Source organism: Colius striatus, chromosome 8 (genome assembly GCF_028858725.1).
Source record: "Colius striatus isolate bColStr4 chromosome 8, bColStr4.1.hap1, whole genome shotgun sequence".
In the NCBI taxonomy this organism is placed as follows: domain Eukaryota; kingdom Metazoa; phylum Chordata; class Aves; order Coliiformes; family Coliidae; genus Colius; species Colius striatus.
The window spans coordinates 10725263-10751188 of NC_084766.1; the positions used below are offsets into that span (position 1 = coordinate 10725263).

The 25926-nt window shown below is 40.9% G+C and overlaps 1 protein-coding gene across 1 annotated transcript in view; it reads right to left on the reverse strand.

Moving 5' to 3' along the window:
- ANK3 (ankyrin 3) overlaps window positions 1-25926 on the reverse strand; it is a 211589-nt gene that overhangs the window by 10719 nt on the left and 174944 nt on the right. The window contains exons 37-43 of the mRNA XM_062001483.1: window positions 16457-24151; window positions 15747-15821; window positions 14787-14918; window positions 13618-13761; window positions 10591-10678; window positions 8222-8600; window positions 4525-4623 (exon numbers count right to left, since the gene is read on the reverse strand). Coding sequence (XP_061857467.1) covers window positions 4525-4623; window positions 8222-8600; window positions 10591-10678; window positions 13618-13761; window positions 14787-14918; window positions 15747-15821; window positions 16457-24151 — 8612 coding nt within the window. The remainder of the gene's footprint in view (window positions 1-4524; window positions 4624-8221; window positions 8601-10590; window positions 10679-13617; window positions 13762-14786; window positions 14919-15746; window positions 15822-16456; window positions 24152-25926) is intronic.

The following is a 25926-nucleotide window of genomic DNA, read 5'->3' on the forward strand; positions in this document are numbered from 1 at the left end:
GAAAGATCCTAAATATTTCATTTTGCCAAAGACCAGAGGCAACACTGCAATGAGAACAAGAGCTGTACAGAGTGCTTAGACCTCTTCCCTTACTGGCCTAAGACACCATCAAGACATAATCCTTTCAGTCTTGAGATCACATTCTTGTATAAACAGCAGCTGTGCCTTGGTCTCCTTGGGGTCTCAAGCCTCTGTGGCAGTGGCAGTAGAAACAAACATCTTTCATTTAGGTAATTTTCATTAGTGAGTTCTGCCTACTCAGGAAGATCTTACTAATCAGATGCCACAACTCTCTGCCTGTGCTAAGTCTGTACTTGTTTGCAGATGTATTGCTAAAGCCATGGAGGGGGAAAAACACCTTGACAAATCAACTGGGAAGCCGGGGAGACCTGAAGGGTGCTGCAAACAGGGCAGAGTACAGTCCAACACTGGGACTTGTGTCTTAGGTCTGTTGCTTGTTGCATGGAGGATAAGATGATGAACAGACCTTGTAACAGTACTTGTAGTCTCTGTTTTAATTTACCTCTGTGTTACCTTACTGAGGCTGGCAGCTCCAACCCTGCTGGTTCATCCTGGTGAGGAGGGCTGAGAGTGCAATTCAGCAGCTCTCCCAGCCTGGCAGGGACTGCAGCAGGGAAGCTGTGCCCAGACAAAAACACAAATGGAAATGCTTCCCATGTGCCTTACATGGGGCACAGGCCCTTAATTCTTCTTACCTACAGGATGGCCTCATTTTCGCTTTCTGTAAATAAGCTTCATCTGAATAATAAGACCATGAAAGTTGATGGTTCTGATTTTGACTGACTGCTGCTCAGGCTCCCATGCTACTCCTCCAGTGCAAACAACATCAAACCCTCCACAATCAGTACAGGGCGTTTCACAGGCAAAATGCATGGAAAGAAACAAATCTTTAATGAAGATTGGCAAGAAGTAACAAAAGTACAAGATGCAAAATTACATCAGCTTGGAATAACCCCTGCTTAGAAAACTCCTTGATTTCCCATTGCAAAATTCTACCATATACTTTTTTGGCAAGACTCTTACTAAGCTGTTTTTGCCAAAAATTTGTACCCATGAAAGATTTAACAACCTCTGAAAAAAGCATGAAAAATTAGACACTGATTTCTGTCATGACTGAAAAGAAGGAGCTTTGGATCAGACTCTGAATGTGCACATTGTGGCAGCACTCTTATTTTTCCCTTGTGTGCTAATTGCTCACATTCCTCTACTACCATAAAAACCCACTTCTTTTGCAATGCCCAGTCCCATCAATCCACCATGTGAACAGAAGAGGGGAAAGGAAGCAAAACCAAAAACATCTGCACTACCTTGAGGTTAGAATACGATCCTATTACATGTGGAAATGGGCATCAGTCCTTGCTTGTCTGGTTTTATGGGCTCAGCCCTCTGAAGTGCTAAATCCCATGGGAATGTGCTCGAGAGTGCTGAACACTTGACAGGACTCAGCTCTCGGACTGCTGGGAAAATACCTCCGGGGGAGAGAAAAGCCTTTCTCCATATTTGGCCAGGACAGAGAACTAAGGTAGCAGTTAAACGGAAATAATAGTGTTAGCAGTAATGCAGAATGGCTCTGAAAGGAAAAACAAGCTGGGAAAGAAGAACAAAGGTAATGAAGCAATTCAGCTCTGACAGGAGCTGTGGAGACACATAGCAAAGCCTTTTTTCTTCCCCAGGACTCAATTTGTCCTCAGGGTTTTGGTGTTACCAAACTTCATCCCTTCAGGCTACACAAGTGTCTCTGTTGCTTTTAATGCAACACGCAGGCTGTAATGAATATTATGCTACAGTAAAAAAGGGTAGCTGCCATGTGCAGGTCTGCCTGGCCCAGGCTCCAAGCACATCCTTGTGCCCTGGCTGCTACAGAGCAGGCCAGCCACCCGGGCATGGGAACAGCACCCCTGTCCATTTACCAAGCCTGCCCTCAGGTTCTTCAAATCTTCAAAACAGTTTCTATTCTAGAGAATATAAACTCGACAGAGATTTCTAGGGTTGGCTCCTAAGTAATCATAACATAAGGCAATATGGAGTAAGTACTCCTGTGGTCCAGGCATGACTGCAGGAAAGTGCTGGGGCATTTCATCCTCAGTGCGTGGCAGGCTTGCTCTTTGGGGGACTGGAGTGCCAGAGGGAAAACTCCCTGCTTCCTACTCTGCATCATCCCTAAACAACTCCTTGGCTAGCCAGGAGCATCAGAGAACACCGGTGGAGGAGGAGAGCTTGATTCCCCTCTCTTTACCGTGCAAGCGATGCCAGCCCCACTCGCTGTGAGCCTCGCCAGGGCTTTGAGGGCCCAGTGCCTGCTTGCCGGCTGCTCCTGACTGCTGCTCAGAGTCCCATGGCAGAAACACAGCAGTTATTTTCACTCTGCAGGCTGAAGGAGCTGCCCTGTGCCTCTGAGCACTATATTCTAAGACCTCTTCCCTGAACAAGGAACAGTTCCTCAGCTTGTGTGTGCTCTCGTAGTGGTTTGAGGTCACCCAAACTGAACCTCTGCTTCCAGGGACACGCAGAAATTAAAAGTCCAGATCCCTACCAATGTTAAAGTTTGATTCTTCCATTTCATGCCACCATTTCATGAACTTCACATGATGAAAATATACCTACTGAAATGGTTGTTTCCATAATCAAACTCTTTCTCTAAAAGGGCTGGTGATCACTGCTTGGAACAATTTTTCTCGTTCTGTTTTAAGCTTGTCTTGAGATGCAGAGTGGGGGGATAAAAAAGAAGCTATAAATGATCAGCGAATGACAGAAGTATCGCATGTATTTTCTAATCAGGAGACAGGTACAGCTCTAATCCAGTTCAGATCAGGCACATTCCCAACAGAGCAGGTTCAGCCGCCTCCACTCGCCATGTGCACGCTCCTGACTGCATCTGCTCTAGCTGCAGATTACAACACAATATACACTGCTTCACCATTGCTCTTTTAAAAGTGCAACCCCAAATTATACCTCCATGTTTAAAAACAAGTTTCTATGCCTTTCTCTAAACACAGCGGATGTACTTGGAAAGCAAGTGAAGGCTGCTTTTTATACACTTTCTCTTTTTTACTCTGCCATTTCCTGACTTCAAGCCAGTGGGCACTAAAATAGTTTGGACATAAATGGGGTGGGGGACCTCAGCCACATGCTGACTATGCAGCCTTGAAAACTTCCAGCATACGAGTACTTTATGTCGTACCAGAAACACTCTTTACATCGTTTGAGGGTCTGCAGCCACCCACAGGCTGCCTGCCCTGTTTGAAAACAGAAACCACATTCCTGTTTCTGACCAGTCACTGCTTATCTGCAGAGGGAATTACTGCTGAAGGATTATACCCTGACCTCCCCAGGGCCTTTCGTGGGAGGCAGCAGGTTCCACCTGTGAAGATGAGGCATCGGGCAAAATATTCACTTCTACTGAGCTCAATTTTGCAATCCCTGCCTTGTCCTGAATGGAAGCATGACTGGTGTACTGAAAAAATTCAGGGTAAAGATAGTCAGAAATGTCACCCTACCTTTTCTTGGACAGAGCAGGAGCTGTGCAGAGCAGCCTGTCTGCCACCCACACCATACAAAAGGTACTGGGCCTGTGTGCACACTCTTTTCCACAAAGCAGGCAAATAACAGCAGTACAGGTATGTGCAATCAGAGTGTCAAAACTAACAATTATATCTTAGGCACACTCAGCTAGTGCTGTAAGAGCACTATGGTGGCTGATTGGCCTTTTGATGGCTTGACTACATGATTTTCTAATAAGAATCTAATACGTCCTGCAAGTTACTAAAGGATTAACATAATAGTTTCTGATGCAGAATTATTTTCTCATGCTAAATGCTGCTGGCAAATAACACCATACTATATAACCACACAAGAAAAAATATGAGGGCAAATGCAGTTATTTATATATCTATGCCATTGTTATCAGCATATAAAGAACATTGTGCTGTAAATAAACACACTAATACTATTCTAAATAAAGCCTACCAAAGGCAAAGCAAAGATTCTTACTACTTTGTTAAGGTTTCAAATCAGGACCACTTTCCGTTTTGAGGTCTTCCAGAACACATTAAGTACTTAGGAGCACGAGTTTCAACCAGAGGAGGTGGCTCATACTCTCCTATATGTCACTCATGTAGATTCCTGAAATTCTTTAAACTTAGAATGTTTTAAAGAAAATGGGAAAAAAACCCCAGAAAGCCCAAAGTCACTCATATCTCCCCACAATTCATTTTGCCCTACATCATACCAACACACTGCATCTAGTCTTTAGGATGCCATGCAGAACAGTGGCAGCGGAGAACACCACATGCCATGCAGCACAGTTGTTTTTTCAGCAGAAGACAACCATAAACCTCTGGGTTAAGCAAGGAAAGCCCACCTAGCACTAGGTTATAAATACCTACTGGCAATGGAAAGCACCCTACCAGAGGGACACCAGTATGCCAAAACTGACATTCTGACACAGCAGTCCAAACCCACATCCATGCCAACGCTGCTTCAGGAATACAAATCACAAAATACCTTCAGAAAAAAACGCCGCCGATAAACTCTTGTAGTAATTCTCTGCTCTTCCTCTGAGCTCGAACCACTCTCAATCTCACTGCCACTGTCACTACATTCCTAATAAATGCAGTTTTAGTATATCTGAGCAGCACATTTGCAAGACAGAACATGCTGATCAGGACTAGGAGAAGAAAACAGAGGTTATCATGGACATTGTTTTTCCTGTCTTTACTACGTACATATGATTCGCAGTTTTCCTCTTAAAAGTACATGGTGGGAGGAGACCTTTTAGTTCCTTGGCATGCTGTAGCTTGATAAGTGTACCAGGTATGGAGTATTTCAGCAGCTCTTAAGTCTTAGAAAATGATATTTGGAATGTAACTGACCTGCAGAGTTTCCAAAGCTTATGTAGTTGTTAAAAAAATCTGTGTACAAAATCCCCTTGTCATAGCTCCTTGCTTTTTAATCCTCAAAAATCGAGAGTTTCAAACAAATTGTATGGACTCACAAGGTGAATTGCCTCAGAAAGAAGGCAGTCACACAGAAAGATTCAGTGGAGTACCTCCACAAAGACTACAAACAAGTATTCTGAAGAACTTCTCCACAAAAATGTCTTTCCTGCTCAGTATTTATCCGCTTTTAAGTAGCAAAGCTGTAGTGTGAAGTATAACAATTCTGCATTTTTTAAGAAGGGAACAGGTGGACCTCAGCTCAGGGTGAGGGGGAGCAGCCTGATTCTGGTCTCATTCTGGTGCCAGGAGGTACTGCAGCCACATGCAGGTCTATCATCCACTCCAGAATTGACAGCCCCAATGTCTTCCTCTCCAAAACCCATGGAGCTCCTCAGTCCTAGTGCTGAGCAGCTCTGTGGGCACATGCCTGGTGAAGGGCTTCTTACCTTCTCAGGCCAGAAGCCCTTCTCACAATGATGTTTGGCAAACCAACCTTTTCAAAATAAATGTGAAAATCTCCCCTTTAATTACTCAGTGACAGCCCAAAAGTGATTTTAAAGTCAGTGTGTATTGCTAACTATATTTCTGGCCCAAGACATTCAAAACAAGAAGCTTTTCTCAGAAATTACGTGTAAAATAAGAGTAGGTAAAGGTGGGTGGAGGAGAAAGAGGACTATACAGAAAAAAGCATTTAGGGAGGAATGACAGTATCCATCTGTGTGTGAAATCTCCTGCTGGCCTCTGACACTAACCAAACATACATACAAAGAAATGATAATCTAATCCTATCCCAAAGAAGTAACAAAAAGCAGGAGAAGCTCCCCAGAGGTCCCAAAGTTATTGTAGGAAGCAATATTTTTGAGAAAGAGCTTCGAGTGGTTTGTTTGTGATGGAATTCTGACACTAGGAGTCAGCCGCTGACATCACCCTTTGGGATAATAGAGCAACTGTGCTGTGGTCTTCTCATTTGAAAAGATCACTGGCATCTGATGCTTGAGCATTTGTAGAGAATTATATGGCCTATACTATCACTGCACTGCTTTTGTAAACTTTGGGGCATTTGCATGGACACGGATGGGACTATTTGTTTCATCCATGACACCAGGCAGCACCCCAGTATCCATCGTCTGATTTTATCTCTTTTTGCAAACTGTGTGCCAGAACACTGACACAGCCCTTGTCCTGCAAGTGGATGTCTGTTTCTTCTTAGCTCTTTCCTGATGGGTCACAAAAAAAAACCCCAATAATCTCTTCCTTTGGGAAGTAATTTTACTTTGTTAGCCCTTCTCTCGTAAAAAAATCTGTTTCTTCATAGTTTTCTCTTTATGGAGTATAGCTGAAGAATGCCTTGCAGAAAGATTGCAGTTGAAGTTCTGTTTTTAGACAGACACCACATGAAATGTCTCACCATGAATTGCACTATGTTACAGATCAAACTATTGACTTCTAATTAAATTAGAAGATATTCTTGAAGAAATATTGACAAGATATTTCTTGTCAATTCTTGCAGCAATTCTTGTCATTCTAACAAACCCTAGATTGTTACCCATTCAGGCTTTGTGAGACGTTCATATTTAAAAATGGCATTCTTTTCTGATACCAGTTTATCCAAAGATCATGTCTGTAAAAAGACTTGTTATTTAGAAGGTAAGATTATCACTCTTTACTAATACAGAAAAAGTAGTGAAAAAGCACACATAAGAAGAGCAGGCACTTATTTATTCCCAGTCCAGATGGGATATTCAGAAGCAAAGAGCACATAAAAGTGGCTGACATCTTCTCACTGATGGGAATCCAGAGGGGGAAGCACAGCATTGTTGCACACCCTCAGCATGTTACAATGCGCATCTACGTTTACCCCTGCATTTAAACTGAGCCTAAGGTCTGCCCCAAAACCTACCAATACTAAAGGAACTCTGCCATCTGCCTTCAACTGCCTTTGCAGAAGCCTCTTACATTTTTTAAGTATTCCAATAATTAGTGAACATTAGGAAAGATCTTTGCTGCTTCAACTGTGTCACGAACTAATAACAAGATAATAACAATCATATGCCGCATAACTGCTGAGACTGATTATGTTACCATCTAATAAAAGAACTCTTGGTTGTATAATCCAAAGAATAGTTTAAAATGAACTAATTTAAACCTGAATGATTTATTGCAGCCCACCACAGCCAACATTTTTATTGTGCTACAATAATAATAAAAAAGCTGTATCATGTAGAAGCAATTCTACTGAAATACCTTGTTTCCAGAAGTTATAACCTCCTCCTGCGTTATGCCCAGGGAAAGACAATATCAGCAGAGAGAGGAATGGAGAAGAAACTCTGCAGCTCTGTTTTTCAGCCTGGTTCCCTGCCAGCCCTGTGGCCTGTTCCGTGGCAACCCTCCCACTGCTGTGGTGCTAAGTGCAGGCAGCTATGGGGTTATAAGACATTCCTCGACTCAACTTTAAGCTTCTGGGAAATTAATATAAGCAACTGAGAAAGTTTAAAGTCCTCATAATCGGAAAACAACTGCTAACTGAGGTTCTGCAGTTGAGGATGTGCAAGGTGGGAAAGGTACGAACGAAAAAGGAGCCCCTCCACAGTATTTTAAGAAGAAAAAACCACCACCTGGAAAAGTGTTTTACACATTCGGAAATGTTTTGACTCCTCTTGGCTAGATGCACTTTAGACTTGGGATTAATGAGGCCATGAAACATAAAAACATAAAGAGAAGATTAAATATTACCCAATTTTTCTGCAAATTAACCAATTAAAAAAAATGCAGGAGGTGCTGGGGACAAGGAGCAGGATGAAGGCTGAAGGGTCCCTGTATCTCTTTGCTCACCTCAATGTCACAAAAAGAGCAGAAACCAGCTGCATTACCTTACTGGAAACAGATGGAGGACAGCTGAGCTGTTTGGCACTGTTTGCACAGGTGGTATGTCAGGGCAAGGAAAAGGCCAGCGGTCCCAGAAGCTGCTCTAACCTCTTCCAGGGCTCAGTGCCAGTCAGGCAGAGGATGATGCAGCCCTGCTTGGCTCCTCTGCCTGCCCCGACTCCACCTCATTCCATTCACACAGAATATAAATTTCCACTAACTTCCGTTTTCCATGATTTAGCAATAAATAGAAAAGGCGTAAAGAAGGATGAAACCCTTCCCCCAACAACCAAACCCTGTCACAAACAACATTACAAGTCTTAAAAAAAATTATGTCAAGCAATATGTCAAGCAACAGGGACTCCTCACACAGTTAATTATTACAGGACATACTGTACCTTCTGTTCAGACATTACTGCTCCCTCCTCCTCTTGGATGCTTGTTCTTGGCTTGCCATCCTCAGAAGTACTCCAGCTCATCTTCTTCACACTGACAGGCACAGATGTTTTGTTGCCTTCTGTTGTTGGCTTGCTAGTCTCTTCCAAAGATTTCTGATATGCTGTTGATGATAACGTTTGCTCATCAGTACCAGCTGAATTTTGGGGCTTTGTTTTCAGGGCTTCTTTGTCACTCTGTTTTCCCACGTCATTTAAAGAATCCTGGATGTAGGATTTAGTTTTTGTCTCTGCTGTGGATTCGGATAGGCTTCCATTTGTTTCTGGCTTCGCTATTTCTCCTTTGACATATGAGGTAACAGAATCCCTACCTTGGTCCGAACTGCAAGAAAAAGAGAAGAAGTCATTCAGTGCTTAAATCACACACAGAGAAGGACAAAGCACTGAGCCTCTTACTGAGCCTTCATTCCTTCCACGTATATTTCAGACAAAGTAAAAGTTTAAATTCAGCTTGCAGACAACAGCCTATTTAATATCCTTGTCTTCTGCATCGCGGTGCCTTTTCCAAAGCAACAAGAATATGGTGAATGCTGGAAACGGGGCTAAATATTTCACGTTAATCCCACTTGGAGGTGGGGGAGAAGGAAAAAGAGACAGAAAAAACCACGAAATCTACCATTTCCCTTGTATAATCATGAGATAAAACCCTGAGGCACTAATTCTTTAAACCTGCTCTCTAACCAAGGAGGGGATGAAAGTGTCTGTTGCTGTACAATTACCAATAATGTTCCAAAAGCTTATGTTATTTTTCCCCCAAAGTATAATAGCTATACTCCAGATAAGTTATGCCTTTTAAAAAAAATACTGGTATCTGAGAAGAAATCCTTAGACGGTGCAGAGTTTCAATAACAGACAAAGCCAAAACCAAGGAAGGTTACTGCAAGATAGAAAGCTGACCAAAATTTTACCTCAGATTACCTGCAGACAGGTTTAACCTGCACTTCTGAGGCACAGCTTTCTTCTCCATTGCATTCTTGCTTGCTTTCAGATAAACCCTGCCACTGTATATAAGAAAATATTGTAGCTATTTGCTGGCAAAATAAAAGATATCTTATAAAAATAGCAAATTGAGTTCACCTAGTTAGAAATGGATACATTATCTTCTTAAGGACGTCCTTTTACTCCTGTTTTACTAATTTAACCCAATAAAAAAATGCAGAATAACAATACTTTCTTAACAACAGAAATTGCATCAGTTGATCAAGTGCTTTACAGGCCTGAAAGAAACCAGTTGTCTGAAATCAGTGGCCAAATTCCCACTCAATTTGATAAGAGGGTATCTAATGCTACCTGGAACCTTAAAATATCCTCAGTCAAAGCTGCAAAGGATGTGAACTGCTGGCAGACAAGTGATCACTCTGAAGATAATAATCGTCTGCTAATCTACAGCTCACACAGACCGGGCTCCTTCAATTAGTAGTCATGTGAGCCACGTGCAAAACAAAGGCGGCCAGGAGCTCTTCACCTAGTGGGTACCAGTAAGGCCAAACACAGCAACACATATTGTGAATGTTGAAAGCTTAAGTAGGTCCAAGGGGAGGCTGGAAAAGCTCGTCCAAGAGAAATGCATTGAGGATAAATATGCAGAAAGCATCCATCTCAGCAGGTCATTGTGCTGAAAGGAAGTGGAGCTTGGGAGAGTACTGGAGGAAAAGAGCACATATGTCTACTTTCCTTCCCTAAGAATCCTCTACAGCCGCAGCTGGGAGACAACATATGGGACTAGATGGATTTGGTATCACCATTCTTACCTTCTTATGCCTTGTAACTCATCTTTTTAAAAGCCTGGTAAATCAGCATGACATAACATGCTTGAAGCAAATGTTATAAAAACAGTGACAACCTAAACATTGGCGTATAGAAAAAGTAACAACTGTCTGAGGGAAGGCAAGGAAATGCAGTGAAAAGGACAACTGCTAAGAAGGTACTCGAGATGTAAGAGTGATGTAGTATCCTGCTTCCAAGTTTCAGGTAGTGTGTGTTTTATAGTCCTCGTATAGTTACATCTGTGTCACATGAAAAATAGAAATAGACATGATAAAGAACACGAGAAGTAATATTATCCACTAAACAGAATATAAACTACTTCTGAAATACCTATGTGTTAAGAATGAAACCTGATAAATATCCATTTTTTAAGCCAAATATGTCTGAAGGCAAATCAAGTCAAGTCAAGCTTTACTTTTTCTTGTAAATAGTAGAACAGTAATCTCAGCACTGCTCCTGGAGGTGAAAGCTGCATGGGAAGGCTTGCTCACACACACACATACACACACACACACACACACTCTGGTTGATACAAAGGTGCTCACCTATCATCCAAGCGATCTAGCAGGCTACCACCTATTCTGCGTCCTGACGTCGGTGTCTCGGTGACACTTGACGAATCAGGCTGCCAACCTGTAATTGAAGACATTTCGTGTTCTGCTTGTTGAACACCTTTAAGAATCGACCATACTCTTTCTTCCGTCATCTCCTCAAACTCAGCTCCTTCTTCCAGATGAATGTCCTCAAACAGAGACTTAAACTTTTCTTCCGTCATCTCCTCATCAGTACCAGACTTTTCTCTCTCAGGCTGTTCAGTCCTTACTCCTGTTTTACTAGTCTCTTCACTCTGCCTCTGTTTAGCATCTTTGGATATCCCGCCATAACTACCAAGATACCGTGGAAAATCCTTAAGGTCCACTTCCTCCAACTGGCTCTCGCCTACGGAAATATCTTTAGGTGTTCCTTCGCTAGGCACTGAGAAATCGAGTTTGCTGTCGTCCAATGAAGTGTCTTCTTCAGTCACCACTGGTGGTGCTGCTGCTGTACCATCTACGTGTGCCTGGGAGGTCACTAACACGTCACTCAGTCTACTGGGAGTTCTAAGGGGTGACTCTAGGCTAGAGGTGTCGCTAAAGAAATCATCCTGATGGAAAGGGGTGGGTGGCACAAAGCGCAACCCAGAGGGAGTTTCCAGTTCCACTTGAATGGTGGGATAACCTAAGGAAGACAGCACATTTGGACTGACTGGGATGAAGCATGGAGCAAGAAATAAGCAAATGTCAAATGGTTCATGAGCTACATAAAGTATGAAACGTATGAGGAGGTGCAGGTGCATAAGAACAAATGCAGTTCTGATAGATTACTTTGTCTTAAACAGATAGAACAAAAAATGAGTACTGCCAGTGAGCAGTACAGCAAAGCCAGTACTTTTGACTATTCTGTAAATAGTCTGTAAAGATTTCAGCAATTGTTTTTGCAGTTGCTTTAATATTTTCAAGCTATAGCGGATTGCCTTATGAGCATGCAATAAATCAAATGTGGACAAGAGTGGCTGTGCCTTTATATCCAATACAATCTTGTGCAACCACAAGATCCTTATTTTCCAGGATTTGAATATATTTTTTTAAATTTAGAAGTTTAATAAAGAGATTTTTTTGAGACAGAAGTAAACAGGACAGCCACTTTTTTGTCAGTAGATATTATTTCTAAAACAGGTCCACATTTTTAATATACTTTCATATTAAAATACACAATACCAGTAATACAGTATTACTAATATATATCTCCAATTTAACCACAGAGCCACAAGAAGGGAACAGTTAAAGAATGAGGAACAGAAATGGATTCTAATGAGGATACTAAAGAATTACAGTTTTAAATACACAGAAGGATAAAAAAACTAAAAAAAAAAGGAAGTTAACAAAGGTCTAAGATAACACAAACACAACAAGGGAGAGCTATATGAATACTTCAGGTACAGTAAAGTTATACAGTTGAGAGGACTGTGCTGAGTAAGGAGATGGTGGTGATCTTGGAGAGTGAGGTGATCTTGGTGACATGGGTACAATCAGATACACTGATCAAATAAAGAGAGAAAAGAAAAGAAAAACTGATGAAAACGTGGGAAAACCATACAAAAAGAATAAACTGAATCTATGTATAAAAACGATAACAGAATCTGAAGTTCACATTCCAGCAAATAATAGCTTGGGTAACCTATGGAAGGAAAAAAATGCATGCTGTGGGGTTAACTTGACATTGTGCCGCCTGCAAAGGGAGGTGCATTAACAGGGGTCGGGTTTTTGTTTCCTGAATCAGCTGAGAGAAAGGCAAAGCTGGTCTGGTCTTGGTGAGGAAAGGAAGCTTGAGGAAGGTTCAGAGAAGAGGAGAGACAGAAAGCAACTGCAGAGAAGCGTATTTTTTTGGTAGGAACATTGGTGCTACTACTAAAAGGCGCAAGCAACATTTCAAGAGCAACTTTCTTAAAATGTCAACAGAAAATTTTTTCTGTAATGCAATGATTCAATGACTAGCAATGCTGCTCAATAATGGGGATATGCTGAGCTTATATGCTCTGCAGAAAACAAATCCTAGTAAAATACAGAGAAAGACCAATATACACATTTCAACAAATTACAAAAGCCAAGGGAAATGTTACTTCCAAAAGAAAAAAAATCTCATTTAAGGAGCTGTTTGTAACAGATGTGACAAAAACCTAAGTAAAGAATGTAGCAACCCTCCAAAGTAAAGAATGTAAGCTCTTAATTAACATATAAAAGAAGAAAAAAAACCCCAAAACCATAAGAGCAACTTTAACATACTGATAAATAATATCTATGGCATTTCTCTTTCTCTAGCAGAACTTCATTTATCCTTTTAATCTGAGTCAAAACTAACCTGCACCATTTTGTTCTCAATTGGTTTCACAGCTTCCACGTGAAACTTATTCCACAATTTTATTCATTAGGAGACTGAAAAAGATACTCTCTTTTACACTAATAAAACACTTTCTTTGTTTTCTACACCCATTGTAGAAATGGTTTAAGTGAAAATAATAAAGTAATTGATGTCCACTTGTCTCAAAGAGGCTTGATAGTAAACTGCACATAAATTTACGCAATTACTAAGCACTTTTTTCCCCATGCTCTTACTTTTACTTCAAAGAATGTTTACTGCTAAGTATTTAGATAGGAAGTCAAACAATATATTAGATATATTTCCAGGTAATGCAGAAAGTGTGTAATACCAAGTACATTAAAAATATAGAGAGGCAAGTCTCAAAGCACAACTATTGCAGGAGAAAAACGTTCAGGTTTTCCAACCAACATTGAGGCTGACGGGAACAAGCTTACTCAGGCGTACAGTTGTGGGATTCTGAGCTTATACTTTGAGATATTAATGTGCAACCTACATATAGTATCACGAGCGTCCTTTACGAGAGAAAAAAGCCTTCACATTAAAACCAATTATTTCTGTAGAACTCACTGGATTTTCTTAAAGTCTAGTTTATACAACATTATTGTATTATTGGACATGTCACTGAACTAAATATGACCACGAGATTAAATTACCATCAATGGGATCATGAAAAACGTTATTTTCATCTGCAAAACTTCTGGTGCCCGAAATATTTCCGTAATCAAATATTGGTCCTTCCAACAGGGTCACAATATCTATTCGATTAATTTTTGTCAATACAGAAGTTAAGGCATCAGCTGAAAAACAAATAAGACAGGTCAGGAAAAAGTTCAGCATTGCAGAACAGTGTAACCGTCTTTCTCGGTTACATTCACATTGCATTAATTATTAATTGCTGGCATATACTTCTGTCCCAATGCCTTTGGTTCTAGCAAACCCCATCATTTGTCTAAGTAGTCATTCTGCTGCCTACTTAAGATACACATCTATCAAGAGTCTTCCCCATCTCCCAGGTATAATTATATTACAACACAAAAAGCACAAGGAATAAGGTCAGAGATTTCTTAAGGAATGCATTTACTTACTACTGAAACCAAATATCCTTTTACTGGAGCGTAACGGGAGTGTAAAAATCGCTTTACCCTTCTATTTCGAGGAACAACAGAATAGGTAGCCATGCAGGTAATCATGTGTGTAATGCTATTCATGCACTACATCGTGAAATCTCATTTACAGTAATCTTGTTGCGAGAACATGGTAATACTGGATATTACTTTTATGGTGAAAGAGATTAAAGTAGACTCAAAAACTGTAGGAGTGTGTAGATTAGAGAATGGTAACAAACACCACTGACCTAACGCAAAAAACCCAAAACTTCTCTTTCAATTTGAGCAATTCAAGTGAAAGCCACAGATAAAACCAGCAGAATCAGCATGGAATCAGTGTCTCCATCACTCCTCACAGGAGGAGGTTTAGTCTTTTCTTATGACCTGCAATACCATGAGAGACTTTTCCAGGCAGCCTATTTCCATGTTTCACATTGCTTGCTACTGGAAAGTTTTCCCTAATATTTTCTTTTGTGGAATTCAAGTTCATTACTTGTCCCAACAATTATGGATGTGGAGAACTGATTATTTCCTTCTGCATATATACTGAATAAATATGACACATTTCTGACTCCTGGTAAAAATGGAGCTAATTTCTTTCTTTTTTTGCATCTGTGGTTTGCAAAAGACTTTCAAAACATTTTCTTCAGTTTAACCTACTTAGATCAGGCAATACATGAAACGGCCTACAACAAAAAATAACTACTTGAACTTACTTGTAGCATTTTTCCCATCTCTGGTTACCCATTTTTTTAATAACATGAAGCTTTGAGCAATAAGAGAATTTGGGTTTTCTACTCGGATTTGATTTATTTCATCCACCGAAAAATTCAGTTCTCTTGCCAGTTCTATAAAAACAAACAAAATAAGCATGCAAGAAAAGAAAACACCACCCTACAAAACACAAACCCCTCGATCATCCTGTCAGGCTTAAAAATGTTTTTCTTCCATTACACAGTTGTCAACGAAACCACCTGGCACAAACGTTACAGATAATGATGAATATGGTGTTATATACTCAGACTTTAATTTCCTCAGACAGACATAATTTTGAATTTCAATCCTCTCTGTAAGCTATTTTTGTATTTATACTCAGTAAGCCACTTAAACCTGGTGAAAAAAACCTGAAGAGACTACCTCATCACTACTAATTTATAAAATGTGGCTTTTTTTCTCACGACTGTTACTCCTTTGTGAGCTCACTGTGCAGCTCAGCACTGGTGCTGTTGTCAGCAACACCCAGGGACAGCAAGCTGCTGCAGCCTATGGAGAGCCAGCTCTGACCATCAACGTGGGGAGGTACAGCAGGTAGACTGTGAGACCATCCCACACATGGGGCACTGCTGGGCTCCCTGTAACCTCCAGAGCTGTGGGGAAACCGCAGTCCAGACACAAAGGCAGCCCTGAGCCAAAGCAGATAGATCCTCTCGACTCTGGGTGAACGTCTTGAGAGTCGTTTTAGCTATTTTCCTTATGAGTTTCCCTGATTTATTAAAAGACCATAAGATAATTTCCTATTAAGCATCTTTGCCCAGCAGTGTGTTGCATGTTTTGGAAGGCTGGGCTCACTTTGAAATTAGGAGAGCCCAATGTGGCCTTGCTGCAGCTTTTAGTAAAAGACTACCTGAAAATGCAGTATCAAAAGCTAATTGCAATATTAAAGCAGAAAAACTTACCTGTCCAGCTAAGTCCTAGGTGATCAGCTACAATTGCCATCCTTATATCTGTCCGTTCGCATGGACTCTGTGGACCTGTGATTTACAATTTCTTGATTAAAAAGGTTTTGCTCAGAAAACCACAATACTGGACAATAGTTTATAATAGCTTTAATTCAACTAAGTTGCCGGTGCTTATATCGTTCACTAGAATGGTCGTGTGTCCTAATCACCTACAAAGCCATTTTTTTTTTCACAGCTTTTTAGATTTTCACCTGTGTAAAGCCAAATGTCAAACTACATGATGTCGTGTAATGAATTCAAACATGCTGACAATCTAGCTGTTAGACTGTACACAAGTTGTCCAATTACTGGTGAAAACCACCGAGACCAGATTATCATCTATTTTCTCTACTTTTGACAGAACAAATTTGCTGTCACAAATGAAAACTTTCAGTTTCTGAGTTACATCAATTTTTGAGTTACACGAATGTCTTTGGCATGCTTCACTAGCTTTCTACAGTACAGGATTTGTTTGAAGGAAGAAAGAAGAGTATAAGACAGCACATACAGATGACAATGACAGAATGAAAACTACAGTTAAGTCACTCCACAGGCAATCACAACAGTTCATGCACTAGGATCAACAAGTTGAAAGTTTTACAAACTAGGCTTGATCTCCACGAGGTGAGCCATGAGAGCTCCAGAAACCTGACTGCCTTCATTCTCACCAGTCCTCTTACTCCTCCTCCTCTCACTGTCGGCCTTTTCAATCTTTGATTTTATAGATGCTGCCTCTGTTCTCATGTCTCTAGCAGACTTCGATGTAATGGAAGGCTGGTAAACTTGAGTAGCTTCTGATAAGGATGTGTTCCTTGATGTACTGTCTTCTTCATCATCAGAGACCTCTGACTGCATCTTTTTCTCTTCATCAGATAGACGATCCACAAGCTTTAACGTCTCACCACTAATTCCCTTAAAATATTCAATAGAATGTTTACATACCTCCCTAAGCTGATTTTTCCTTACTTTAACTGTTGTCATGGTGACGGAGGTAGATCTTACCTTTACTGGTAATTTAGAAGGAAGCTGTTTTGTTTTTTCCTTCTCTACCTGCTCTTGTTTTGGCAGGGCTGGAGTTCTTCTAGCTAGATTACTCCTATGTGTATTTTTCACAGGAATCCTAGACCTTGCTTCTAGACAGGGAGAGGAATTACTTTGTTTTGCTTTGTCAGGCTTTCTAGCCCCTCTCACTTTACTCCCTGTATTGCTTTGGAGATTATTTTGTGAAAAGGCTTCTTTTACTGAGCTGGCCTTTACAGGAAGCTTTGATTTTCCTCTAGCCCCTACTGACTCTGTTGACTTTTGCTGCTCTCCGTGTGGTTTTTGCTTATCTCTTACTCTGTGTCCTTGTGTTGTCCCTGTACCTTTTTCTGAAGTGCTTTTCGCTTGATTAGCTTTCTGGAGGGAACATTTCGGTTCCAAATGTTCTTTTAGCACTACATTACGGGTAATATCATCTGTAGGAACAGCAGATGAATCCAAATTGTTGTTGTTATTAAAATTATCTTTTGGAAAATCAATGTTTTCTGTTTGCCTACAGCTCGTCTGGCTAGAAGCTGAACTCGCAATCACCGCTACAGTTTCAGTTTCTAATCCCTGACCACTTGGCATCACAGCTTCTATCTTATCTGTCACTTCGCCAGGGCCATCTTTCTTCAGAGTCATGGTGGAAGCAGAAATTCCCATTTTAATTGGTGTGCGCAATTTGGGATCAACTTTAGAAGCGTTTAGCGCTGCCGATGCTTTCTCCAGTGAGTTACTACCAAGTGTTTGTTCCATGCAATCTCCACTGGCCTGGATGATGGGCTTATGTTCAACTGCTGTTGTTTCTACCGGTCTCTCTAGGTTTGTTTCTACAATGTTGTCCCCTGCCTGTGGCTGTGTGATGGCAGCGACTGTACTTTTATCCCCTTCCCCCTTGTCCCCTGACTTCCCTTCAGAAGTATGCTCACCAATCTGAAAAAATTGGAGTCTTTCTTCAACAAAATCCCTCTTGCTCATGTCAATTGCGCCACTGCGAGTCATCTCAAACATCTTCCCTTCATGAAATGGGAAGGGGTTGGGCTCGCTAGTTGGCGTACTTTCGTCTGTTGGAGTTCTGGCTGGAGTGGTGTCAGGTGTTGTTGCTTGAGATCTGTCTTCCACTGCCAGACCAAATGGCTTAGCCTCATCATCCCTTGACTTAGTCTCAAACACTTCATCGTCACCTCGGTTACTGGACCACGGATCAAAATCTAGACTCTTGGTGGCCACCGTTTTGAAAGGTGTTGCAAACTCTTCATCTACTTTGTAACTGAAATACGAATCGGGAAATACAGTCCTGTCAGGGTGTCTGCCTTCCAAAGTGAAAAACTGTGCCCCTGACTTCTGTTCGCTCTTATCTCCGGCTTTTTCAGAAGCTGGACCTTTCGAAGGTGCCTTGTCTTCTTCAGGGCCTACCTTGCCTTCTTCTTCAATGACTTCAAGCTTACTCTGGCTAAAGCAGCGATCAGTCTGCTTTAGAATGCCTTCTGTAGTCCATACATCCTTTTTGGTTTCAACTGCCGGACCTGCAAGTTTAGAATCACTCTCAGTTAAACCATCATCTTCATCTTGCAAATCATAACCGTCAAGAGAGTCAATCTCTGTCGCATCGGTATCATGGGAGAATTCTGCAGTGGTTGCTATGGAACACTCTGTGACAGACTGGTCATTGTTACTCCCGTTTTGTACTACATCATTCTGGGGTGAATCAAGCCCAATGTCAAATTCATTAGGTTTCCCAGAAGTGGGATGTCCTAACTCTTTCTGTTTCTCAATCTTTTCGGGGGCTCTCGGTTTTGGGGTTTCTTTCTGGTCGTCTTCCAGTTCTTTCAGTTTGAATGTGTACTTTTTAAGGGGAACAGGTTGATAGAGAGATTCATCATCACTGGAGTCACTGACATCTGCTCCCGGTGGCACAGGAGATGGTGGCTGTACTCTTATGACGGGTTCAGCCAGTTGGCATTTGTCGTGTTCATCTTGCAAGTTCACTTCCGTCATCTCCATTTCACTCTCAGTGGAATAATGAGGCTTCTTTTCTGGCTCACCTTGATCTGCATCCAATGGTGGAGGAGGAGGGAATTCGATGTAGGCAACTCTGTTACCTTTGGGTCTTTTGTTCGAGTCCTTATTTATATGGTTAGATAATGCTTTGTCAATCTGCGGTTCCTCAACCTCTGCCTGTTTTACAGATGTTGACTTAGCCTCTGCTTCCTCCTCTGATTCCTCAGATACCTCAGGTATAGGACTGGGCTTTCCCGGGATATAAGCTATTAGTGAGTCAGGTGTTTTAGACGTAAACTCGTAACTCACTTCCTCTGAACTTGGTGTTTCTGGTGTTAAAGGGCTTTTACCAGAGCTGTCTATAAAGGACACTTGTTCTAATGTGTCATCTTCTGGACTACCTTGTGGAGAAGGAGGTTGTTTTTGCTGTCTAGCTGTGTAAAATGTCCCCCTTGTCTCTTGTACTGTCTTACTCTCCTGACTGACAATTTTTTTGACGTGTCCTTGTTGCACCTCTTTCTCATATTGCTTTCCTACCTGAACAAAACTGACATAAACAGGTAAGGTCTTAATTTCTTTTACTCCCTCAGTGCTTACTAGTGGTGCAACTTTATCCAAGTAATCACTGGCACCAGGGTCAACTAACTCATTTGAAGGAAACTCCTTTCCTGGGCTACATTCTAAAGAATCTGGTGATTTGCTAGGGGATAACTCCATTTCCTCTACAGGAGGACTTAGAGCTATTGAGCTCTGCTGCTTGGTAACTTTTCTGATTTCTGAGTGCTTTATTTTTTCATCTTCCACATAATCAATCTGCCTCTCAACTTTCTCCTTAGTCACAGCTGATTTGGATACTTTAGCTGAAAGTTCATAGATGCCATCAAGCGTGCTTCTCTTCTCCTCAACAATTCTCACTGGAATATGGGACACGGCAATTTCTTCCTTCCTTCTGGATATTTTATCAGCCACTTCACCATTACGTTCTCCCTCCCTGACAACAAATTCTCTGTACAGAACTCTTTTTGAGGGAGATTTTACAGTCAGTTCCTTCACTTCTTCTGAGTGAATTCCATTTGGTGCCAGCTTGTGCTCTTTCACAGTGATAAATTCACTTTTTTGGTCAGCTTTTGCTTCAGCGTGATCAACGTGGTTTTCTTGTACTGTATCTGGAACCAGCACGTGTGAAAGTTTTTCCTTCTGTGTTTTATGATTAGAAGTTCCAGGACTTTCCCACGTCCTATAGATTTTTTTGTCCCAGTGTCCCTTTGTTGTTGAGTCTGAGCCATACACCAAGTCTTTTGCCTGCGGTTCTGAAAAGTATTCTGACACGCCTTTACTCAACTCAGTTCTTTGTTTTTGTGTGTCTGAAGCACGTGTGTCTTCGACAGCTTTCCCTTTACCTGGAACAAAATCTTCCTGTTTTTTCACCTCTTTCTGTGAAGCTGTGCTCCCTTCAATGACCTCTACTTGCTTTGCGTGTTTCTCTCTGGAATAAAACTGATACACTGGTAACTTACTTTCTTGTAATTTCTTTACTGGAATTTTGGACTGACCATCCAGCTTTTTATCTTCTTGAGTTACATCCTTGCTCCTTGGACTTATGCTTTGTTCAAATTTAAGCCTAATGGAACTGAGCTTTGATTGCTTCAGCTGAAATCCAGTTTGAGAAACCTCAGGTACTCCAGTCTGCTGAGCAGTTCCTTTGTGTTCCATAGTTTGTTTAGAGTCCTCTGCAGGCTGCACAAATATCCTTTTCTCAGGACTGCTGGGCAAACTGGACGCTCTTCTTTCTTCCACCTTGGGAAAGCACTTCCCATCATGCGCATACTGCTTCACCTTACTCCATTCGTCACCAGTTGATGGCAATTCAGAGAGCAGAACTTTCTCAGGGCTGCTGCTGGCAGAGCTCTGGCTAGAATGTATTTCTTTGCCATTTTTTTTATGCTGCTTTTTCTCTGGAGACTGTAGCTCATCATTCAACTTCTCTGTTTTGTCCCGAAAAAACTGTGATACTTCAGTCAGTTTTTCTTCTGCCTCTTTAACAGTCCTGTCCACCCTGTCTTCATACATCAACTTCTCTCTACCTCTGTCTAATCTGTCCTCAGTAAAGCGCATCCACATTGCATGTTTTGGACTACTAACATCTCCAGTGTAGTGTAACACTGTCAGTTTATCATAATGATCATCTTTAGACATTTTACCTACACCATTTTCAGACACATCTTTATAGATTTTGGAGAGAATTTCTTTTTTGGGGGCAGTAGCTACTTTTTCTCTGCATCGTTTATCAGACCCCTGTAACTCTGCACTAAGGGGTAGAGCATGGTCAGTAACTGACTCCTCAGTATCAGAATGAGACACATCTAGCTTTTCTGAAAGAAGCATTTTCTCAGCAAACCTGTAAGACTCCCCTCTTAGTTCTGACAACTCATCATCATGGTATTCTATTGAGTGCTGACTCAAAAGCTTCAGTGTTTTGTAAGAGTCATCAGACATGAGTTGAGCAGAACTAGGGCGACTGTCTTCTTCCTGGGACACGGGAGTGTTAACTCTAGAGGATTCCAGATAAGAAGGAAGTGATTCTTCAGCCGTGAGCTCCTCTTCTTCTTGCTGACCTTGTTCGTCTGAACAAGGAAAAGCATCATGTTTTTCCAACTCTTTTAAGTTATTATCTCCCCGAGGTAAGTCTTTCTGATATACATACATTTCTTTTTCTGGATGCTTTTTTGTTTCTCTAATAATGACTTCAGTAGGTTCAGCCTGATTACCTTTTTCAATATGGACCTCTATTATTCGCTCCAGTTTGGGTTTCATTTTGCTGTCCTTCTCTGCATGTTGTGGTGAAGTTTCAGCAGATTTGGTAACATCGGATGTTACTGATGATTTATGTTCAAACAGACCTGCCAGTTCTTTGGAAGGGTCACGTCCAGACTGAAAGGCTTTCATTATGTCATGCACAGACATTGTTTCCTCAATTCTTTCAGAGCTGCTTTCAGTGCATGGAGGTTTATGATAAACCATCCTTGTTGTCGTAGTGATATGAGTTTCTTCTTTTACTCGGACACCTTTACTAAGGACACACTTATGGTCATCATCTTCACTGCTGCTAGCTTTCATTTGAAAAGCTTTAACCTTCTCTTTAATAGACCCAGAAGGTTTTTGCTCCAGCTCCATAAAGGCCGGGGTAGATTTTGAGGCCGGTAGCTCCTCTGCTTTCTGCTCCGGAATTTCTTCAGACGATGGTTCGTAGCTGCGGATAACGTGAACCACTTCAGTTCTTGTTTCTGTAATGACGGGAGGGATGGGTACATCATGGAAAAGTGGCTTTGGCCCTGTGCTTTCGGCACTTTGTGGGGCAGAAGGTGTCTTTTCACTCCTCGTTTCGAAGCCGCTGTCAGATAAGGGACTTTTATCTTGATCGTGTTGAGAAAAGTCATCTGGAGACTCTAAAATAGTATCTGTTCCAAAAAAGGAATCTGCAATTTTACATAACTCCTTTTCTGATGTTGAAGGCCTCATGGAGGCTGGAGGCATTTTAAGTTTATGTTCCTGCAAAGCAATAGCTGGTTTTAAAATGCGTTTTTGTCTCTCTTCACCTTCTTTTTTCCCCTCTTCAAACTTGTACTTTATGTTTGTTATTGAACCGCTACCGATATCATTTGCTAAGTAATCAATAACTTTTGACAAGCTATAATCCTTTTCCGACATGGTTTTAGTTTTAATTTGGACCTTCTCTGGAACAGATATAGGAGGGCTTGTCAAAGCTTGCTGTCTCGCTTCATCAATCTCCTCTGTACTGAACTCTACCCAGTCATCCTCAGACAGGTGTCCTTGATCACTTTTGGAAACTTTAGCCGACCCTTTGCTTTCTAAACACACATCTTTTTTCAGAATCTCACTAACTTTTACTAAGTCCTCTTTTACTTTCTCAACAATTTTAAAGGGCTCTTCATCATCAATTCTACCCTCTTTTGGTATCTCGGGTTGGAACGGTTTGTCCTCTGCGACATCTGTCTGCAATATTGCAGTCATCCTTATTAGATCCTCTTTCATTTCAGCAACATCTTTCAGTATCTCCTGACTGGAGGATAAAGAAGATGGTGTGGACAATTTGAGAGCAGAGGGTGCTAAAAACAAGGAGGATTTTACTGGAGATGAAGTTCGATTAAAGGGAGGCTGCGTGCGTGCCTCTGTAGTCAATGTTTTAACAGGTGACAGTAACGCAGCAGCAGATTTTGTAAGTGAAGACGATTCTGGGAGCTTCTTTAATGCTGGTTCAGACAAAACATTGACTACAGAATATACTGGCACTGTTATTGTTGATGAAGTTACTGATGAGGTAGTTGCAGATATTGATCCAAGGGCTGTGTACAAAGCACCTGCAGGAGGAGTTCTCATTGACTGGAAAGCTGATGGTGCTGAAGATACAAATGACCTGAGTGGAGAAAATGACATTGTTGTAGCCGTTGAAAACACTCTCTCGGCCGTGTCAGCAACTGCGCTAGCAGCACAACTTGCAGAATGTGTGGCTGCAGCAATCTTGTCTTGAAAAACAGCTGCAGCTTTGGATCCATTTATTAGGTTGGCAGAAGATGGGTATTTCAGAGGTGACACAGACCCATTAAGCAATGGTGCATCTGTGTGCCCAGCTACATGTTTTGCTGGAGACGAGAGAGACGAGGCCATCATGACTTTAGAGGATGAAACAGCATCAACTGCTGACTTAGCAGGTGACACCACTGACTTTAGAGGGGACGATAAAAGTGAAGATGCTGATGTGATGACCGATTTAAGTGGCAAACTTGAAGAGTACATGTTAATGTTGGATTTGGGGGATGCTGGAGGCGTCATGGTTATGGATGATCTCTCCAAGAGAGACCCTGCTGTAGTCACTGGAGATGTCCGAGAGGGGAATGTGGTGGTGGATGCCAGCCCTTTTAGGCCAGCAGCTTCCGTGACTGCGGGAGCTCTGACGAAAGAGCCTGACGTAACCTGCATATTATATGGAGGCTGTGATACCACAGTTTTTATTGGTGAAGAGATTGTCCGAAATGATCTAATTGGAGATGCTACATCACTAACAGATTTAACTGAAGATGTGGTAGAAGCTCCTAATGTGGATTTGATTGGAGAAGCAGAAGAAACAGACCATATTGATTTTAATGGGGAAGCTGTAGGAGTGTTAGAGGAAGAGCTTGATAAGGAAGTGAAGCCTGATTTGGTTTGCCCAGGCACTGTAATTGGAGCTGTTGTCCATGACTGATATGGTCGTGTTGAAAAGAATGGCTTGTATGAGTAAGTAGTAGGTAGAGATCTTGTTGCTCCTGCACTCCGTTCAACTGTTTCTTAAATTGTTAAATTAAAATTAAACATAAAAATCAACAAAAATGATTGAAAAACAGAGAGACCAGAGGAGAAAATTGGTCAGTAAACGTTGTAATATTACAAAAAGCAAGTACAATTGTTTGCATGAGTTAGGATGAAGGAGGCAAAAGAAGATTTTAAAAAGGGAAGAAAAAAATAGGAGTGAGCCATATACTGATGATTGCTCCAAACCGAAAAGTAACATGAAATGAAAGACAGAAAGCACATAGCAACCAAACCTGCAAACAATGAAGAACAGAAAACACAAAGAAGGAATCCGTAAAGTAAAAATAAAGTCACATCAAAATTTCTTCTCTTACTTCCTATTGACTTTCTGATGTGCTACTTCTGAAACATCAGTTCTATTTTGCCTGTTTAAGTATGTCTCTGCTTTGTGCATCTATTAGAATTATCCTTTTAATAATTTCTGTTGTTCTGTTCAGATATTGAACCTATACAAAATATAAACTTGTGTAAAATGACGTTATATAGCTAAAATATTTTTTTTTAAATCACTCAAAACTATTACATGCAGAACCCAAAATTCTTTTAAGTGACAGGCAATTGATGTGCAAACTGTGAAGCAACTGGAATAAATTCAAATCTATATCTCCCATGCACAAGTCGGATATGCTTCACACTCACAAAGCCAATAAGAGCAAGAGCTTTTCTGAGTCGGTATTAAAAAAAAAAGTATACTAAAAAAACATAAGAAGAATAAATAAAGGAACCTTTGCATTTGTTTCTCATGCAGTAGTCCTTTTGTTTGGTAAAAAACTAAAGTAAAATTTTACATGAAATGATTTAAAGAAGCATATGTCATACATGAAATATTGAAAGTATGATTTATGATAAACGTGAGCAAGCAAAGCAACTGAATCGGTTTTTATTCATGCACAATATATCATGTCAAAACAAGCACATAGATAAATACATTTTGTATGCTGGATTAAGCACAAATATGTAAACCTTACAAAATCATTTCACAAAAGGCCATTAAAAGAAGAGTACACTTTTTCTACAAGATGTAGTGTCTTGGTACCTTTTGAGGAGATTTCTTGTATCAGCTCAAAGACAGACCTGTTCAACTTTACATTTCTCAAAAGGTAACATTAGAAAAGCAGTCAAAGAACAATACATTATGCAAAAGCTTTCTGGCAAGGACAAACCTGTTAACTGCTATCATCCCCCAGAACACTCAGCTTATTTATAGGCATTTTGAGCAAAATCATCATCAACCACATTTTGCGTCACAGGAGGTACTCATGCCCAAAGACAGTATTTCTGGGAATCCCATTACAGCATACATATCCTCTGATACAGCAATAACATTCAGAGAGTTGACATTGAAAGTAACTTAGAGGGCTTTTTTTTCCTTTAAAGTTAGAGTTAGAAATGGAGCTAAAATATTCAAACAAGTTAGTCAACATACCTTTCTCTGAAGTTATACTAATAATTTGTCACACTTGCTTCATCTGTCTTATAGACAGACAGTAATTTACAGTGAAAAAGCTTAACAGGGATAATACTCAACTGTTAAACCTAAAGCACACACGCTCCTATAGAATAGTGAATGTTCAGTATATACCACAGGTCTATATCCTGCAAGGAGAAATGTGCTGGTCCTACAGAAGCCAATCGAAGCTCAGAAGATGGTGTGGATGGCTGGTGCTATTGCAATATGAGAACATTTAGGTTGAAGAGAGCTTGAATACTAGGCCTGACTGGCACAGTGTGTGGCAAGAAACAT